Source organism: Aptenodytes forsteri, unplaced genomic scaffold (assembly GCF_000699145.1).
Source record: "Aptenodytes forsteri isolate BGI_AS27 unplaced genomic scaffold, ASM69914v1 Scaffold400, whole genome shotgun sequence".
NCBI lineage: Eukaryota > Metazoa > Chordata > Aves > Sphenisciformes > Spheniscidae > Aptenodytes > Aptenodytes forsteri.
Window position 1 is genome coordinate 572542 of NW_008794775.1, and position 21671 is coordinate 594212.

A 21671-nucleotide genomic window follows, 5' to 3' on the forward strand; every position below is an offset into this window, starting at 1 on the left:
ACACTCCCGCCCAACTTGGTGTCGTCTGCAAACTTACTGAGGGTGCACTCAATCCCCTCATCCAGATCTTCGATAAAGATATTGAACAAGACCGGCCCCAGTACTGAGCCCTGGGGAACACCACTCGTGACCAGCCGCCAACTGGATTGAACTCCATTCACCACAACTCTCTGGGCCCGGCCGTCCAGCCAGTTTTTGACCCAGCGCAGAGTACACCTGTCTAAGCCGTGAGCTGCCAGCTTCTCTAGGAGAATGCTGTGGGAGACGGTGTCAAAGGCCTTGCTGAAGTCCAGGTAGACCACATCCACAGCCTTTCCCTCATCCACTAGGTGGGTCACCTGGTCATAGAAGGAGATCAGGTTGGTCAAGCAGGACCTGCCTCTCACGAATCCGTGCTGGCTAGGCCGGATCCCCTGGTGATGCTTTCACCAGTGGTGAACTTTCACCACTCCCAACCTGTCTTGTTTGTTTACAGTACAGAAGCAACATGCCTTCTGTCTTTTCCAAGGACGTGCATTCCCTAGTTCTTGCCTTTCTCACAGGTCCATCCTGTCCTCAAATCCTTCATTTCTGCAGGAAGGACCATGCTGATATTGCAAGGCACTTTATAAAATTATTCACGCTACTGGCAGGGAAAGAACGTGAAGCTGTTTCTGAAGAAGAAATTATGGGATATACCTCCAGCTAGCTAGCTAGCTGGATGGATGTAGTACAGATAGTGTTATGAAGGCTCTCCTCCTTTCACAAAACTTTCTGTATTCCTTTCCTATTCCCAGCTTATCTTCAAAATGCCTCCCCATGTTCTTTGAACCAACAATTCTTTCCCTCAGAAATGTTTCACTAAGCCACAGGGGGAAGGAGAAGCTGTGAAGAGTGCTCTGAACAGTCCCTACTGCTCTGCTAAGCAGAAGAAAGCAAACCAGAATAACCCATGTGCTAACAGTAAAAGCTTCTCAGCTCTGAAAACAAGGCAGCCCTGTGCAAACTGCTGTTTGAGAAGAGCCTATTACCCCTAACTGCTTGGGCATTATTTGTGGCATGTTATTTGAGTCAGACCAAAACTCCACTACAATTTAGCGATGAGGATCTTGTGTCACAAGACTGTGTTCACACACAGGCCATGGCCCTATTCAATGTGCTAATACAGGTATGGCCTAGGAGCTGAGAAAGGAGGAATTGAGTCAAATAGGAGTAAGATCCGCTTCCAATGGATCCCTCCTGTGCAAAACAGGGAAACACAAAAACTCTTATTGGAAGGAAGACACAGGTTCTTATTATAAAATCCAATTAGCTAATTATCAGGAGCAGCTGTATATCTTTGCTCTTGGGGTGATCCTTCATAGCCAAACAATTTGGGGGTAATAACAGTGAAGATGAAAATTTATGTCCATATGAGATCAGTCAGCAATCATACTTTTAAGGTTTACGTATCTGACCATATGTACATTAAGTGTAATATTTTGTTGCTTTGCTTATATTTCTTTGAGTTACTGTTTATGACCAAAAAATAGATTAATATAGCTCAAGCCAAAATCAATGGAGGAAACCTCTTACTGTCATAAAACCACAGGCCTGTTGGTAGCTAGGAATCTGTAGCTAGTATGTGTATGTTCATTTTCCACATGACAATAAAGGTTTCTTAATTTTAAATTCCTGTCAAAATTACAAATCGTTATCTGAAAAGCTGATTAATGTTTTAATTCCTGTGAACAACAGCAGCATCTTTCTAAATCTCCCTAACAGAACTTAGGTGAAGTTAGTTTCAACAGCCACTGACATCCTGTGGACCCAAGGAGCTGCATCATATGCTTGCAGTGGAATATGCTTTTTAGGTCCCAGCAATCTCTTTTCTTTAGTCTAAAGGGAAAAATTTAGCATGAATGAAGATCCAAAAAATGAGCTTTCAGCAAACTCACTGTATATGGAATAGTCACAGAAAGAGCAGTTACCATCTTCAGAGCTGTTTGATAGTATTTGAGTTCTCTTTTAAAGAACACAGGAATATGGCAAATGTATCAATAATGTCAGACTACTGTGAATGCAAGAAGTGTGAAGATTTTGTGGCCATATCAATGCATAACATAGCTTAAATACTTATAAACCAAAAAAGGATTTAAAATTAATTCAGAATAGCTAGCTTTAACAAAACCGAGAATTATGAAAGATAGTTTCCACAATATGAGCATTCAAATTATAAGCAAATTTATTTTTTCTGTCAAGAGCATTCTCCTCAGCCAAACCATATGTTTTATGTAATTTTTGTTAAAAAAAAAAACACATCTGAAGTTGTTTTCCACTAAAAGAGTGGAACAAAAATCATGAAGCTTACAAAAACAATTTAAAAATGTGCCTTGTGCATTGCTTTTTATGCAGTCAACCTCTCACTTGAAAAAGAGAGTGATGAACATAATAATCTAATGTGACTGGAAGGGGTTGGAGCTCTGTCTGTAGTTGTTTGATTCTTCAAGTGTTTGGGGAGAAAAAAAAATTTGCACAATTTTTGTAAATGGACAAAACTGCATCAGAGAAATATCCATAATCAATTAATGTTCCAAAAGGGAACAGTACAACAGCTTGAGTTTTTGCCTCTTTGCTCAGGTCAAACATAACGTTAATTGTGGTGAGGACCTATTCTGAAAAAGAAAAAAAGTGCAAATAAGTATTGCTACTAAAGCAATATGGAACAAAAAAAAAAGTCAGAGTTTAGAGGCAGGAGAGGTGGGCAGAAAGAATGATAACAAAACTGAAAACTGGAACTGAACCTTTCACAAGAGAAATTAAAATAAAACTTAAAACAGATGGAGACCATAAAATAAATTAGGAGACCACATTTTAAAACAGGAGCTGGACACTTTGCAAATAAAAATTAAATGTAAGTAACATCTGGAACTTTTCAGAATGAACTGAAAGAAGGTACTAAGAAATAAAATCTTTGTTGGAATGGTAGCTCTTGTTATGAATAATTCAGGTAGCTCTAGATGCCCAAATACACAACTTGCAGTCTGTAGGACTTGCAAGGACTGGTGAGGTGAAAACATGAGGTGACCAGCAGCCTGACTGTCACAAACTAGAAGGTCTTCCAGGAAATGGGTGGGACCTATGTCCAAACTAGACCTTACTCACAGAGGTGAACTGTAGGAAGTAGATCAAGAAGTGTAAAAAACATCATGCCTAGAAGGAAATCAAAGACTTACAGTCTGAAAAGTTGTTCAGCTGTCTTTTAGGTAAGCAGAAGACATGGATCACCAGACTTGTCATACTAGTTATAATTTACTGAGGCTCAGAAGATAGTCAGATTATTCCAGATAACATAATGTAAATGCCCACTAGAACTGCATCCACAAATACTTCCTGAGAAAGTTCTGGCACCCACCTCTGAGGTCCGGCTCTCAGTGTGCTGAGAATTTGCAGAATTTAATTCTGTGCAGAATTTAAGCCATGGAAGAACATAAATTATCCTGCTCTAGCATCATATCATATTGGCACTATGGAGCTAGCCATCAATTTGACCCAACAGCTTTAAGGAGTAAAGAAAAAGAAGAAACCCCAACAGAAATGGAAGTGGTTTTGTAGATGTGCTTTTCAAGCACACACAAATGCTAGTGATGACTTCTGAGATAAGTTGGCAGCAGACTTTTTTTAAGCCCTGAACTGGTGTTGGACTCTTAGATGTTAATCAGGAACCTGAGATTAAGGGGGTGTGGAATTTACCACTGAACTTCATTCTTGCCTCAAAGAACCAAAAGAAAAACCAGCTGCTGGTCAGGAAGATAGGAGGTGGTTGCCATAAAGCTTAGAAATTCAGCTGTGAGTCTAATATGTACAAGTGATTCTAATCTAGCTCATGACATTATGAATGATTAAAAAAGTGATAGCTTTCTTTCATCAGAGGAAGGAAAATAACAATACTGTAGCAATAAAGGCATGCAGTACAATTAAATACTGACATGCAGGAAAAAAAACTGGCTAGGAAAAGGATTGTTGTGGGCTGGCCAAGGCACGTAATTTCAAATGCCTATTGAGAGTCTTTCTCCAATGACAGAAAGCAAGAAAATAATTTTAAAGGTCTGAGGAAGCCGCCAATAGACTTGACCCCCAAGAAGACCCCCTAGGAAACTGATAGTGAATGTTGGGCTATTGAATGTGGAATAACTTCAGTGAAATTCATGGGAATTATTAAACTAGACATGCTAAAAGGCTAGAGAATAGGGAATCCAATACTCCATCACCTAATTTGGCAAAAATGGAGACAGTGACTGGGAAAGGTGCATTCATCCAAGAACTGAAAAGCTGGAATTTGAGAAAGAAGTCTTAATAGCCAAGTTAGCACATGAGCTAATAATTTGCTTGGATTTGATTATTGCTAATGACTGCCTAATAAATGCCAGAAACTGTGTCTTAGAAAGTAAGCCTGTGGAAACTCCCCTTCTAAAAGCAGCTCAGGTTTGCAGATGGTAAGCAATAGTTTTTTTAATGATATTCTCCTTCTAGAAGTCAAAACTCTAATAGTGTTTTACATTCCCTCCTCAGGCAAGGAAATATGAAAAATGGTTGAAACCTGCTTCAGGGTGATCTTAGCTGCTGCTGTTAAAGAAAATATTTGTTGCTCCACTTCAGATTTTTCTGATAAGCAACAAATAGTATAATGGAAAATCCATCGCAAAATGTGAAAGAACAGATGTAGTAGATACTGATAAGAAAAGAATGGGAGGATGAACTCACAGGGTTTCCTCTGATTTTCTTCCAATTAGTATTGAATGTACAAAACTGCAATGGCCCAAGAGATTTTGTAGTCAGAAATGAGGTCTAGAAGCAAAAGTAGAAATTACATTGCACGGCATAAGACTAATAACAAAACTGAACGATACTGGTAAGCACATATGCCACTAGGGAAGAAGATGGCATAACCAATCCTGCATAACAATAAACCTGCGTAAAAGGTTTTGTATTCATTACCAAAGAAAATGTAACTTTATTTTCCAGAGTGGAGATTGGATGCCAATGAAAATGGAGCCAAAAGAACAAGGAGAAAAAGTTAGTACCACTATTACTGTAGCCTCACTGATTTGTGGCAATTTATGTATGGATGTAGTTGTATATTTCCTACTTTCAAAAGATTTATGGCTACTTTATCTCTTTCTTAACCTGTTTCTTGTGTTGGTGTCTGGAAAATATATAGAACAGGAACTGAAGTACTTCCATGTAAGCTGAAGACACCAGCATGAAACTGAATCAAAGACAATGATTGCCTCAAAGTTTGTCTGCAGAGTGGGTTGGTGCCAGGTGACTCCTGTAACCCAGCAGTGCTGTGACTCACCTTTGCAGAGAATACTCCATGCGCACCCTTTCCAAGCTACCTGCTGTAAGGATATCGGCTTAGAGTAAAAGAAAATGTACAAGGGCCTCCTAAAACTTGAACAGCCAATAACTTCTGAGGGCATTAGCAGTACCGCAGGTTGGTGGCCTGAGACCCTGTCCAGCTCAGAAGCTGGCAGTCAGTACTTGCTTGTAACTGAATAACTTCAACAGTTTTCCAGATTCTTTTCCAATAAGAACTAAATGCACTGAAACTAAAAGAAGCCCCAGAGACTTATTATTACTGTTATTATATTATTATGATATTGTTTCTTTCTATTAGATTTGCGACCCTAGTGAGATACAAGCACAACAAGAGTGTCTTAGCAAATCTGGAAAGCTGTATCTGAACTATGGGCTGAGAGAACATGTATTAAGTTCAACCACTCCAAGTCAGACCAAGTACCATTGTGTCCCCCCCCACACTACCCGGTTTTCATTGGAAGAAACACCGGGTAAATGTGTCAGGAAGGAGAGGGAATGTGATCGAACAGACACTGCACACCCTCTCTGAACAATGAGGGAATTAAGTTAGTGGTGTCCTTGCCTTGAAGCACGTTGCACTGTCACATATTCCAGTAATCCACAGAGCATCCACCAGCACAGACACTGACACCCTCTCTGAACAATGAGGGAATTAAGTTAGTGGTGTCCTTGCCTTGAAGCACGTTGCACTGTCACATATTCCAGTAATCCACAGAGCATCCACCAGCCTCTGTCATCCAACATTTGGTGATATAAGATAATCACAGAAGGGGGCCTAAGCTAGTTACTTTGGTGAAATGGTTCACAGAAGCAGAGACAAGCCTAAATCCCATCTTTTCTCATTACTTACTTATAGGATAGCTATCAGTAAAAGTCCAAAACAGATCCTTTTTATTTGGTAGAAGTAAATGATCTCTTAGAAGACTATGGCATTCCTAAAGAGAAGCAAAATTAATTCAGACTGCCTGAACTAGACAAAACCAACATAATCTAATCCTGAACAGGTTCACACTGTTGTAAAGGAAAATTTGAGGAAAATGTTTGACTAAGTGAAGGGATATATATGAAAAAAGGCCACATGGGAAAAAGTTAAAAAGAAGGGCTGTTTTTATTAAATGGTCTAAGAAAAAGCACAGGAGAGAAAAACTGAGCAAATCTCAATAACTCATATGGTATGTATAAATTAAAATAGCCCATATGTAGAGAACTAATTAGGTTGCATATACAAATTCTAATTTCCTCATAAGTAGAACTGGTAGAATCTTCAACTTTTGATTCCCCCAAGATAAATTGATGTTTTATATTTTATTTGGCTCTGAACTGAAATAGAGCAAAACAATTTTCAAGTTTCCTGCTAAATTAAAACTTTATGAATTCTAAAAAAAATTTCCAAATTTGCAAATCCATTCAAAAATATGTTTGTCATTTTAATATTATTTTTACTTCACATGTATTATGAAACAGATTACATCCTCTGGTTACCAGAGGATAGCAAAGGTAGCAGAGGTCTGAACCAAATGGTTAGTTTTTACCCCTATAATTTATACTTTCAAGTAATATAAAAATATTCAAAAGAAAGCATCCATAAAATCCAAAATGACATTTTGGTTCAATAACCTGATATTACATTTATTTCTGAAATGGTAAATTCTGTAACAGAGCTTTTTCCCATAGAAATTTTTACTGAACTGAACTTGCTTTTATTTTTAAACATTTGAAATGCTCTCTTCATTTAGTGCTTTTTGGAAACTGTTGGAAAAAAGATTTTCCTCTTCCAGGCTGATAACACATTTTTGAAAACTTCACTGGGAATGTCATTGAAATCCAAGCCAGTCCTCAGGGACTCGGAGAAAGGCGCTCCATCAGAAAGTTTGATGAGGCAGCGAATTAAAAAACTCAGAAGTTATTTAGATTGGAGTAATTTTTTTTTGAGTTGGCAAAGGGAAAATAGCCTGCTGAAGTCATGTCATCTGTAATTTGGTAAGTTATTTATTTTCTCTTAATCCTTTTCAAAGTATCAACATTTCCAGTACATTGGCTTGATTGGCAGAGGTGTTGTATGACTTGGGATAAACCCCAGTAAAACTTTTCATTCCTATCTGAGATGCTCCAAGTTTTGAAGGAGTTCCCCTCAGCTGAGAACATCCATGCATTAGGAACATCATCACATGTCTATTACCTCTTAACGTCACAGCAAGTCAAAACTTCAGAGGGACAGACAGCAACATTCTTTAGTGCATATGTCTGCACCCGACTTCATTTTAATCTCAGTAACTGATCTGAAAGAAACCCTAAGTCAGGGGAAATAATGCTCAACTAATTGAGTAAAAAGTATATTACGATTTTCGAAAGTAACAGACATGACAAAAGGTAGCTCATAAAAGACTGCAGGACCACACCACATCATTATAGGCAGAACTATCTGCTTGAGATAATAGGAAGTACTATTTGAAATCTAACACTTCTATAAACTGTACAGCTATTCCACATTTTTCAGCTTACCATTTTGTATTCTTTCCAGCTTTTTTGAAAATCCAGACTCCCATCTTCTCGGTGCTGTATAACTGTCCATCCTCCTCCAGCAATTTCCATATTGCAAAAGACCTATGCAGTAATAAAAAAAACCCAAAACCAATAAAACAAACTTGCATTGGAATCCTGTCATCTTAAGAGGAAAAAGTATTTGTGAATAACGGAACTAAGGAAGCCTGTTTTCCGATGGATTCATGTCCTATACCCTCAATGGTATCCTCAATCGCTTGATTACAACTGGAGCTCTCAGTGTAGTTATCCCAGCAATGTATCCTGTTCTTTCAGCACATTACCCAAAAACATCTGCCCATCATCCCATTCTGCATCCTCAGCTTTCCTCTTCACATTCCCTCCATGCTCCTTTTCTATTTTCTCTGCAGTGCCTCTGAAATCACTCCCTTCCTTTTAACAAACGAGTATTTTATTCAGTGATAATAATGTTTTCTATAGCTTTTAGCAGAGTGTCATTCTGTCTAAGAAAGAATCTTCAGGAATTCTTACAGAAAATACCCATTCAAGTAGCCCAAAATATAGCACAGATGAGATTATTCTATTTTGATTTGTATTGTAATGTTACCTACAGTGTGCCAGGCAGTGTCCCAAAACAGAAACAGTTGATCTCAGTCTAAGCTGCCTTACAGCTCACAGAGGACATGGATAGGAACAGGCCCAAGAACAGAGGTCTGTGGGACAAGCTCAGAAGTTAAGACTTACCCTGAACATCTAAGATCATACCCTGCCTCATTGCACTAATAAAATTCTAACTTAGATACTGAGATTCTGTATATTAAGGATAATTTAACAATTTGACAGTTTTGCTGAAGCTTGATGTTAGAATATTGCATCAACTGAAATCTGTTAACAATCTTAAATAATCCATATAATAATCAAAATGGATATTTAATTTTAATTAATTTTTCACTCTTCTTACATTATCCTTTCAAAAATGTAGAAGATAAATTATGAAAAAATGCAAATACTGCTTATCCATTCACTTTTCTTGGTATGTGGCAAGTGATAGTATTCACTTTTGTTCCTGTTTTTGTATGACACTTGATTTTAAGATCCGACTAAGTTTCTCAGTGCTACTCACTCCAGCAAATTTTCCTGATTTTCATTCCTGTGTACTCATCTGTGCCATATTGGCACTGCAACTATCCTAACTTTCATTTGTCTGTGGTCTTGAATAGTTATATCCCTCTTTTTAAGTAACATGTCAATATGTAAGAGGGTTGAAGAGGTGTCACCCATCAGCTTAGCTTTTGGCATTCACATCAACAAGAGTCAACCCATTCAGCACTGGTCGGTAATTTAAAGCTTTAAGTTGCTTTGCCAAATTGAAGGTTACTATCCAATTCAGTTAAATAAAAATTCATCCCTCAGTTGACTAGAGAACCATATTCCACCCTCAGGCAAATAAATTCCAAATCTTTCCTACTCATAAACATTGTCATAGTAATCCTGTGCAAGTGCTTTTGTTTTAATTTGCTCCAGGCATGCAGAGTGAAGTCCCTGTGTAGGTACAAGAAGGAAACAGAATACCGAACAGTACAAACATGTGAACTTGATTTAGGGTAACCACAAGAAAACCCACAATTTGCTAGACAAACATTTTGACCCTGTTCCTCCTTCAGGGAAGACACTGTGAGTCAAAACATTTATCTACAGGATTTAATTTCTTTAGTCTGATTTACAGAGAGAATTTCTAAATGATGGATTTACTTTCCTTATAAGTCATTTCAAGCTCCCATGAATCCACTGCCAATTTTTAAAACATTAAATCCTCAACTGTATTAAGACTACTCATTTTAAAGATGCACACAAACAAATGATGGCCTTTTCATACTAAAATATAATAAAATACCTATAAAAAGACTTTGATGTTTTCTGAATAATATAGCAAATTAAAAGAGAAAACTGCACAGTGAAAGAAAGGTTTACAGCAGCACATTATTCACTAGCCATCATTGTGTGGTCTGGCACTTTCCACGGTGGTAGACACAAACACCTGCCGTATTAACAGGAGTGCCAAGCTGATTATAGATGTTCATTGTGCATAGCTCTAGCCAACAAATGTCCTGCACTGGCTTCTGTCCCAGACAAGGTCAAGGCACTCAGCCATTAAACACCTTTTAACATGTTCTGATATTTAACCCTCTACGAGAAAAGAAAAGGATGAAGAAAAGTGAGTTTGAATTGGTATGCATCTTTAGATTCTGAGTTTATTGTCAATAAAATAACCTGATTTAGATTAAAAAAGCATCCAAAGCATTGCACTCTTGCCCTTCCTTAAATGCACGGGTAAAAATACTCAAGCTACTAAAACGCATATCTGAGATTATTTATGCATATTTTAGCTCTATGGACTAAATTATTATAAACTTAATAATAATAATTTAGAGATCAGCCCAATTTTAAAGTAAGCAAAAGGAGGGGGATTACCACATACTGCACTTTAAGTGCATGCACACTAAGACAACACAAGTCTACATTGTTGGCATGGAGCAACAAGCTCAAGACCAATCATTTGAGATTCAGGGAAAGTGTATCTGCTATGCAGAAACCAAACCTGAAGGCAACCATGTTGGGATGACAGGCTCCACAGTATATGGGGCTAGCATACATTTAATGGGTTAAAATTCTGGCAGATATGCTCAGAGAGACCATCGACACCAATTTGCTAGGAAGTCTACAGGCAAAATGTAGAGGGGAAGGAGTGATGGCTGCATTCATGGCAATGGTGGCAATTGCTTTTGCAGAGCCATAAAGACACAGATATATAGACCCCACTAGCAATTAATAACATTACATTTTCAGTGCAGTGCACCCAGAAGTTGGTAGAAGTCATGCTTGTGAGGGCATTAGAGAAAACAGTAAGAAAGTCCAATACATTGATCCAAGGGGGTATATGGAGGTTCTGTGTGCACTCAGACCAGTCCCCTGGCCTACTTCAGCTCCTGAAGGTACCTGGTTCCTTCAGCTCCAAAATGGTAATAACCTCACTCCCACTGCTCCTCTGCTCATCAGCAGCCTCTGCTTCCCCTGTAGCTGACCCCACCTCTGCAGGGGACTGAGAGGACTCTTCTTGCCTTTGCTCTCACTATGGCCTAGAGATGATCATTTGTCAACACCATCAAGCATTGCACACAGACACACATCAAAGTAAACCAATTAATTAGCTTAATACTTTAAGCCTATCTTTTTCTCTTCCCATCTCAAAAATATGGAATATTATTGAGATCCTTTTAGACAGAAATGAATCACGAATTTTTGATGCAAAAATTAATGAACTAAACTAATGAACTGTTGAAGCTAGGAACATGAAAGAAAAATTGCAATCTAAATTTGTAAGCATATAAAAATGAGGCATATAAATGGTATGGAGCTGTAAGCACAGAAGATAATTTTCTATGAATATATGACGGTAAAACCAGCAAAAAACTAGAACTAACAGTAACATTTGTATATATGACAAAGGGATATTTTCTATTGAATGTCAGGATTCTAGTAAGTATCCCTTAAGAAATATAAAGTGAAATGAAAGTATATTTTTGTGACCTGAAGTATAAAATTACTATAAATGAGACAGTTGCCAGTGGCTGCGAGTATTACGGAAGGTAATGATACATTAGGCCTCTTAAGACATGTCAGAGTTGTGCGTTGCATTGTGGTAATCCAGATAACTAAGCTGGCTTTAAACAAGCAGGTATGTCTCCATGGAGTACCTATCAGGATATTACCTTGGGTCCCAGAGCAATCTAACTGTGTCAGCGTGGTGCTACCTCTGAGCTAATTAGTCCTGGCACAGTGCTGCACTGATACGATTTTGAAGCTATCTCAGCTGGAGTTAGTTCAGCTATCTCTGCACAGCACTACCTTGCAGACTATTAATACGACCTTAATGTCTGAAAAAACATCTGTTAAAGCAATCACACTCCTCCCGTGCCTGGGATCAGCTCTTCCTGTGTTATCGCTAGGGCAAGACAGAAACAGGTGGTAGCAGAAATGCCCTCAACACTCTCCCTCTCTTTCTCTCCCTCTCCCCCACCCCCGCAATTTTCTTGCTAAAACAGGAAGCCTCCAGGAAAAAATAATGCAATGATATCAGCTGAGTTGTGCTGCCTGTATTGATTGATCGCAGTGTCTACAAACAGGATATATATAGCGGAAACACAGGGTGGCTTCCATAGTGCCATTGTCCTTGCGTTACCAGTGAAGTGGGTTTAAGGTAAGTATACCAGAAGCATCAGTGCCACAGTGCTTTCAGGTAACCATTGTTTTTCATTGCAGCCCAGCCTCTGGGGATAGTTTATGAACTTTAGCAAGGCTAAGAAAAGCCACTGACAATTTGTACATGCAATTTGGACTTTGATGTTACACCTCTGCTTTGAGTTGAACAGCTTCTATAGAACTGTTTTTATTGTTCTTGTCCTGTTCAGTAATGCTTAAAGGGGTGTATGTACTTTATGTCATGTCAATTATTTTTCCATTCACATTCATCAGAGTTATATTGATCTTTACCTATAGCGCACTCCCACCCCAATTCTACTCATGGTTTAATGAACTCTAATTCCTTAGTAAACTGTAACATCTTGACATCTACATGCTTCCAAAGGCCTCTAATAAACCCAAATTCGGTTTAGAAATAAGTTTTACATATCTTAATATCATCATAAAATGACTATAGACAATAGCATCGGTAATATTTGTTATTGCCTTTTTCTGTTTGCAGGGTCACCATTTTACTGCAGTAAGAATAAATTCTCCAGACACATGTGGTTCCCTCCCTCCTGTTTGGCCCACTTTCTGGACACCACTGTATTTTCCTCTCCCAGGTAATCAGCTCTTAGCCTTGTTGGGGCTGCTCCCAGTAGTGCCCTGTCAGAGGGACAGCCAGCATTCCTCCATGTATAAGTTAGGCTTAGGTTATTCTCTCATTTTCCTAGCTTCAACTGACTCAGGTACCTTAGCACCAAAAGCCTTCCAAAAATCAGTCTCCTTTACAGACTAATGTTTCATTTTCATCAAAAAATCCTCCCAAAGATCTTTTTTAAGAAGAACAGGATTCTACATGCTTCATCATTTCAAACAGTGTTAATATTCAGCATGTTGTGTTCTTTACAGCCAAAAATACTCTTCCCTGCTCCCTACAAGAGAAGCAGGATTTTTGTAAATCTTTATCTTTAAAAAATACTCATTCTGCTATTTCTTTCCCTATGCTACCAGATAATCCCCCCATCAGCTTCCTCATTATAACATTTTGCTAATTCTCTTCTAAACTTTATTACAGATTTATTTGCAACCATAGTCTGATTCAACTGAACTTGCTAAGTGGGAGGAAGTGAGTCAACTACTGAATGTATGTTGGAACTTAGGAAGGATACTCTGTCAGCAAGAAAGAATAATGTCTGGAGTAAGGCAGTTTATAATTTTCTTAATTCTATTGTATTTTTTTCAAGACTGAATATAGCCCAGGTTATTTATATCCATATGACATTTTGCAGAATGAGAACTTCAATAAAGGCTCCAAATGCTCCTTTAAGGTCAGAGCAACATCATATTAACAAATAAGAAAATAAAACAAATATTTACTTTACCTTTTTAGGATCTGACACATTGTTAATATAAATAGTGTAGACCCCACTTTTGTTAAAACCAGATTGGTATACATCTGCACAGTCTCTGAAAGGCTTTTCTTCCTCCTTTTTTGCATTCTTTAGTAAAACTGCAAAACAAAAAAACGCGATAAGTTACAACAGCAATCTTAAGCATTCTGTATCAAGGAAGTCCACTTTTGCACATTGTATTCCTTTTAAACATACATAGTAACAACTGTGCTATGGTCCTTACACAGTGCATTTGGTAAATTCTATTAAAGAACTAGTAAGAAACTTTCAGACAGATGGCAGAGTAGGCACCAGCAAAAGTAAATCATGATGCAAATAGCTAAACAGAGCATCCTGTCTACTGAGAGGTGAACACAGCACATTCCTTCTGAGCGCAAAGGTCTGTGCAGCTGCAGGTGTTGCCCCTGACTCAAGCTGTATCTGGGAGGTTGCCAAAGAATGCCCCAGAGATGGCACATGGAGGTGGACAAGCTTGTTCAGTGTTGTGATCTGAGACAGATGCTCACCTGAGACAGCAATGCAGAAACCCCGAAGGAAAGAGCTTGTGGCCTTCCTCCATGAGGTAGTGCCTTTTGAGCAGCCTAGGGACTTGGGGCAAGGGAGCTCTTTGTCTAAGGGTTTTTTTTGGCAGATAATTATTTCATGATTTTCATATCTACATACATAAAAGTTGCTAGATACAATTATTGGAGAAAAGAAGAAAAATCAGTGCTACTGAAGTTAGTTGTTTAAAGTCATGATTTATTGAATTTATTTTTGGCTCAGAACAGGAAAACAATTAATGTCAGAACACCAGTGCAGATCTTGATCCTGTATATTGCAGACAGACCACATATGTGAGTCTGAGCTGAGAAATCGGGAGGGCAAGATGTTTGATGATCCCAGTCTTGAACAACCAGGAGATTCCCTGTAGAAGGAGTAACATCTGAGAATGTTCCTTCACTTTCACAAAAAAAAGTAGTGTGACCCCACACGATACTGAAGGATATGACTTCATTCCAACAACACATACTTTAGGCACATCAGTATTCCCATGGAAATCCATCAGTCTACTCAGATTCTTAAAGTTAAACATGTCCTTAAGTGCTGTGCAGGGTCCGGGCCAGCACTTCATTAATCCCTACAATAAGGAAACAATATTTAAGTACTCCAGACACACTCATCGTCTGGTGACAGACACATCTTTTTCATTTTTGGCTTGAAAATGTGAGTTATAGGTACAAAAGGGACTACGCCTTATTCACTCTCAATGAAGTGGCCTGTGTTGCAAAGCTGGTGTTTAATGACAATGGTGTGTAAAAAAGCAACGGCCTTGCACAGTATGTGAGACTATCCAGGCCATAAGATAGTATGCAATAATGCCAAGGCTTTGTAGCTTGATGTACTATCTCCCCTTTGAACACTTTAAAGCGGTATTTTAGGATGGCAAATTCTGGCCTGATCAATTGGCATTAATACCATTTCACAGATGGGGAAATTGAGAAAGGTTAAATGTTTTACCTCAGTGATTTTGTGAAAAGTTGAAAATAGAAAAATAGTGAGAAATCCAATCCTGAACTGTAAGACTATCCTGCTCTCTAGGTAGGCATTTGTCCTGGTTTCGGCTGGGATAGAGTTAATTTCCTTCTGAGTAGCTGGTACAATGCTGTGTTTTGGGTTTAGGATGAGAACAATGTCGATAACACACCGATGTTTTAGGTGTTGCTAGGTAGTGTTTACACTAGTCAAGGACTTTTCAGCTTCCCATGTTCTACCGACTGAGAAGGCTGGAGGTGCACAAGAAGCTGGGAGGGGGCACAGCCAGGACAGCTGACCCCAACTGGCCAAAGGGACATTCCATACCATGTGACGTCATGCTCAGTACATAAACTGGGGAAAGTTGGCCAGGGGGGCCACTGCTCGGGGACTGGCTGGGCATCGGTCGGCAGGTGGTGAGCACTAGGAGTTTATTTTATTTCAATTATTAAACTGTCTTTATCTCAACCCGCGAGTTTTCTCACTTTTACCCTTCCGATTCTCTCCCCCATCCCACCGGGGGTGGGGGGGAGTGAGCAAGCAGCTGTGTGGTGCTCAGTTGCCGACTGAGGTTAAACCACGACAGCATTTTACACACGTCATATTCTTTTTTCCCTTTTATGTGTTTTATTTTATTCTTTCAGAATTTGATTTTAACAAACAAAAACCCCTTCTCCCTTTCCATGTATTTGCTCCATTTTTATTATTTTTATCCAACACCATCAATAAAAATAAAACCTGATTCATATACTTGCATATGAACTTCAATTGGAAAATCAATGGCTTTGAAACTTGGCCATATTTGGAAAAGGTAGTGCTGGCAATGCAGTAGATGACACACTTCCCCATGAGATGGCAGGGAATAAGGTCCTCAGCAAGGTACATATCAACAGTGCACTCTCAAAGGTGTCATTTTTTAGATAAGACATAGAACTGAGGCCTTCACGATTTGTGTTAATTAAAGATTTCATGGTACTTTCCTGTAAGCAGATGGTGTTAGTATCAGTGGCCAAAGTCCAACTTGAATAATTACTTGGGGCTGGAGCCAAAGCCTAGAGGTGTTAAAGCAAAGCCTCTCATTGATTTCAGGGGGCTTTAGATTAGATCCTTTCTTCCTGGCCTGAATTTCTCTAATACTGTTGTTTCAACTGCAGACATCAGTCTCTCTTGTCTAAAAAATGTATTTAGTTGTGCAGAGCAGCGTGTTCATTTCCTTGAGTCTTAAAGGACTTATATTTTAATATCTGTATGTAGAGAGATTAGCTTACCTCTATTTAACCATTCTACACACATTGAAAACCACTTGGAAATAACTACTTAAGAGTCAGTCAAGGAAATTCGAATTTGGTTCCTTTTTAACTGAAAGTTAGACAAAAAAAATCATATATCCTGAAGTTCATATTATTTAAATTTTAAACAAGGTAAGATTTTAATTTCAGAGTAATTAGAATTAGATTTGAAAATAATTTTCTAAGGAGATGGTTCTCTAGGAAGCATACTTAGAAATAAATCTTTTTCCTCATTCTTAAAGAGTAGAAAAAACACAATAAAACTCCTGTTGATGTAAGAGATGAAAGACAGATAGATGCCACAGATATGCCCAGTTCTTTCTGTCCTTCCTCTCAGTATCAGACAGCTGAAATACCTGAGATCACAGACAGCATATGTGTTAATTTCCTACAGACTAAGTAACCCAATACCCTTCTTTTGCAGCAGTGGGTTTTATTCAGTGAACCACTGTAGCCAGGAGAAGATGGCTTTCCTTGGGTGCCTCTCATCCTTCTCTCAGGAGTTGGCGCTTCCACTGGAAGGAAAGCTCAGCTCCTTGTGAAGGAGCTGAACTATTACAGATTGCAGCACAGTACATTAAGCATGACCAGCACAAAGTTCAGTTTTTCTTAATACATCAGACTGTAATTTGCAAGAACAAGCCAAAGTTATCAGAAAATTAATACTCAGGAATGTTACTGGTAATATTCTTTTAGGGTAAAATATGTTTTTTCTATGGTTTGCTGTTGTTTTTCTAACTTAATATTCCATACAATTTCCAAACCACTTCTACCTACTATAGCTCCAGACTGTTTTTTCTATAACATTACATAGACCTTGAATCCTTTATACATCAAGTGAAGTTCCTGTATGATACATTGGCTCACATATGGTAGATGTGTAAATAAATTTAAAAAAAGTAATAAGGCTCAAATAAAGTAGTTCTAAAACAAAATACATAGCCATTACATTTCTTTGTTCAGCTTCAAGATCTTAATTGACTTTACACAGATTTCTAATGTTAGTTTAGCTATTTTCAAATACAATGCTTACGCCAAAATGTTATGTACCTGAAGAAAAAGACAAGTCTATGTCAAGCAAAATACTATTATCATTTTTTAAACCTGAATGCTTAGCCAAAATCTGGAGCCCTGGAGGGTTTTATTGATTGCCTTTTCTGCATGAATAAACTGGTGATGAAGTCATGCTGCTTTGAAGCAATGATGCCTGTGTGGAAAATCCTGCTTTCCTGAACAGAAGGAGAATTAACAAGAGAAATAAGTTCGTCTTTCATTGCACTTCTGAAAGTCTTTTGGTTATTTTTTAGCCAAATAACATTCTCCTTGGGCTATGCTACCTGTTGTTTCCCTACTTGATGAATTATTTCTTTCAGTTATCAGTCTTTCCACGGTTTCTTTTCCTCAATGCCCTGAATGATGATCTGAGTCCACGCAATACAGTAGATACCATGCATAACTGCCCAGAGCTCTATCAGATGGCTGCTCCCATGTAGAGGCAACAGCCCTGGCAGTGCAACTGCTCTGTGGCCCATTGGAGGAACAGGAACGCAAATAAATGAGGTTTCTGCTAACCCAGAGGCTGTGAACTGCCAGGGCTGAGCAGCTGTTCTGCTGCTCCTACTAACAGGGTATTAACCTTCAGTAGAAAGCTGGGGTCAGCACCTGAGGTTGTAGTCTCTTCAGTTTTCTTAGAAAGGGTTACTGGAGCTTGCACATGAGAGAGCTCAGACATGTAGGGCCTTTTCCCAAAGCAATAGCCAAGGAAATCCCTTAACTGATTGTTAGTTGTGTGTGCCTCTGTGTAGGGTGAGACTATTTTTCTGCTATCAGTCATGAAAATAAGTCAATAGTAAATGAGTTTACTTGTTCCTAACAGCTACCACAAATGAAGGATGTCTGCTTTTCTGCCCGGGTTTAAAGAAATACAAACTGACTACTAACAATAAATAGCTTCTGAAATATTTAGTAATCTGAAGTTCTCCCCTAGGAATACAAAATTTAAAACTTACAATATTTATCTTTTTTCCTAGCTGTATGAAAACTATCTAATCTTATCTCTACTAGGAAAAAAAATTAAAAAATAATATACTTGATTTTTTAAATTGAGATTTCTGATTGTTTTTGAGAAAATGAAGTGGTTATCTCATTGCTTTTCAAGTCTCCGTCAGATATTTGGTGAATGAATAGTGCAGTTTTTCTGTAAGCAATAAAGAATGTTAAACTGCAGTTCATTATGTTGACTGAACCAATAAAATCACATTCATATTTACTAAATTATTTAAGATCTGAACTGCCATATCTGTGAAATCATTTGAGACTGAGTTAATCATTAGCATCTTATGTCCTTTAGTGATACTGCCAGCAAATGGAAGGCAGCTGCTGGTTTTTTTGCATGATAGTGACTTATTTGGACAGATATGCAGAGATTTCCGTAGTGTCTTAGTGAACTATTATATTTTCATTGTTTTAATGTTTTATTTACGTGAATCTAATTTTCTTATAGGACTTAATAATCACTGTACATACCAAAATACACTAACAAATTCTTCATGCTTTTGAAGCCAGGAAGGAAAAGTCTCTCTCCATATCTTATTGGCAAACAGAATTGACCTAAATTTCAGCTGCTCTATCAAAACCATCTGAGGTGAAAATTTCTGGCCCCAGATGAGCAGCTTCTAAAAAATCAAAAAGTAGAAGGTTGTAAATTGATGGATTTACCTATAGCTGTAGCATTCCAGGACAGAGTCATTCAAGGACTACCAAATGGCAGTTTCTGTCTAGATCCAGACTGCAAATAAACTTTGCCTTGATCTTGTCATGGTTCTAGACACAGGTGGGGAATCCTACATTTCTATAAAAGACCCTGTATCTCCGACCTCTTTCTCAGCCATTTGGGTGCAGCTGCTGTGCACCACCACAGTTCCAGTTATGATGGCAAACAGCACCTGGCTCACGAAGAATCAAATCAGGAACTGTTTGCTAATGTCATCAAAAGGATGTCAGTCAAATATCCCCAGTGAGGAGGCCTGGAACATGGCCCATACATGTATATATGTTCCCAGACTTAGCAGCAGGAACCACAAACATATCTGACAGAGAAAGGGTGAAGATTATTTTTGTTTTGAGGAGGAAAAATATGCAGAGTTACAGCCACTCAGTTTTTGCTGACTTACAGCCAGAGGTATAGTCTGTTGTTTCAGTGGCTTGGTCTTGCATATACCAACCTCCACTTGAGAACAAACATTAAACTGCAACTTAATAGCTGGCTGTGATGTGCAACTATTTCCTGCAACAAGACAACCCTGTGACAACACAGTTGTGTTGCAAATGTTACACAAACCACAGGAAAAGCCACAAACCTGGAGGCCGACTTCAAGTTAGATATGCTCTCCAGATAACACAGTGTTGCCTACAAACTCAAATTATAGCCATGTAAGAGCACATTTGTGTCCTTGTCAAAAAGGACTTGAAAAGTGCATTTTCTGGATTCTAGTCTGTTCAGGTACATAATACATACTATGTGCTTTTCCTCTCCAAAAAGTATTTCTGGATTATTAAAGCTACCACCATCACCCAATATAGCAAATGTGAAAAAGAATTAGAAAATTACAATCCATTGAGAAGTATGAAATTAAAAACATATTGCAGTTACTTATTATTGATAAAACATCAGGAACTTTTTATGCATCTATCTAGTTAAGTAAAAGTTTTAAATTTGAATTTATATGCACTTAGTACTCAATTCTGAATTATTATAAGACAAACTACCACTACCTGATTCAGAACTTTCTCCAATGTCAACTTTATTTCCTCCTGTATTAATACTATGTTTTATTTGTATCTCCACAAAAAAAAAAAACATCTTAAAAAAAAAGGGGGGGGGGGTGGATATTGATATGAAAGCTGCTTCTGGATGTCTTGGAGTCCAGCAGTCTTCTCAGATAAGTCATCCTTTGTGCATGCTTGTGTACTAATGTTTGTTTATTAGGGAGGTGAGAGAAAGTTTAGGACTGAAGTTTGGACATATATTTTCCTTCCAGCAAAGTATACATTCACCAAAATGCTTTTCAATGTAATATTTCTTTGTGAGATTGCTCTGAATCTGACAAAAAGAGCTGGCCAAAGGCAAATTGGAAAAAAAAAGTTCATTTTGACATGCTGGAATAAAATATTTCTGTTCTGGGAACTGTTGCTCCGTAATCAAGTTTATAGATTATAAATTTTCAGATTCTAGTTTATAAAACTTTATTGTCAAGGCTCCCATTAATCCCAAATGAAGTTATGAGAGTGGCTATACCAGGTTACATTGCCGCTCCAGCCTCTCCAGTGTCCCATCTCCAGCATCAGAGGCCCTAGAAGTCATGGGGCTTCCTCACCAGACTTGATCTTTTAACCCTCACTGCTCTTCTGTTTTCTTCTTTGCTTGTGCCCTCATAATTACTTATTTTCTCCTTATTTTCTTCTTCCTTTAGGCCTTTCCCTCCCCAGGAGGACCCTAAGGTTTTGCAAGGGCTGGGCTAACACTTGGCCCAAAAAAGAGTTTTCAGTAGGAACTGAAGCATCCAAAGCAGATTACTGGAGAACAGCAGAAGAGTAGGCAAGCATATCCAGGAATTTACAGCATAGGCGCTTCCTCTGCCAGGTATAATATCTGTATATTTAATAGACTTTGAAAGAATTTTCTTCCATGAATTTCTCCAGTTGCTTTTTTGAAGCCACATGAATTTTTATCATTCACAGTGTCCCATACCAAGGAACTCCATACATGTACTATGTGAAGGACAATCTCCAACTGTTAGCTTTTAACCAGTGTATTTCAGCTGGTGACTCTTCATTCTTAGCTGAAAGTGTCAGTAATTCTGCATCCATGCTCTACAAGCCACCTACGATTTCTACTGCATTCTCCTGCTACTATATTTTACACTGCCTGAAGTATCTCTGATATGCTTAATGAATGCTATTTCACATCTTTGATCAACTGTCTTTGTAGCTTTTTCCATCTTTTTTTGTTTTGGTTCTTTTTTCTTTTTTTTTTGAGATGTGGGGTCCAATATTTTATAGAGATCATGAATTATACTGTGGTACATTTTTTTCTGATTTCCTTTCTGTTCATTTGTAATAATTTATAAAATACTATTTTCATTTCGACCATTAATAGGCAAGTAGCACCTCCTGTGCCTTTCATTCAAGACTTCCTTAGGAGTTTACCTTGAACTTACATGGGTATTTTAGAAGGTGGGAGAAAACAGAACTCTGGAATTCCTTCCTCAGGCAGTCTCATCTGCTGAATGATTAGAATGGAAAAAGCTGGCCTTCATTTAAGTGTTCAGAGTTTATGGCAGGGTAAGAAAATATAAAAAAACACACA

The 21671-nt window shown here is 38.2% G+C and overlaps 1 protein-coding gene across 1 annotated transcript in view; it reads right to left on the reverse strand.

Annotated features, from left to right (window-relative positions):
• ANGPT1 (angiopoietin 1) overlaps positions 1 to 21671 on the reverse strand; it is a 178427-nt gene that overhangs the window by 52842 nt on the left and 103914 nt on the right. Inside the window, 2 exon segments of the mRNA XM_019470771.1 lie at positions 7843 to 7944; positions 13470 to 13597. Of these exon segments, the coding sequence (XP_019326316.1) occupies positions 7843 to 7944; positions 13470 to 13597 (230 nt within the window).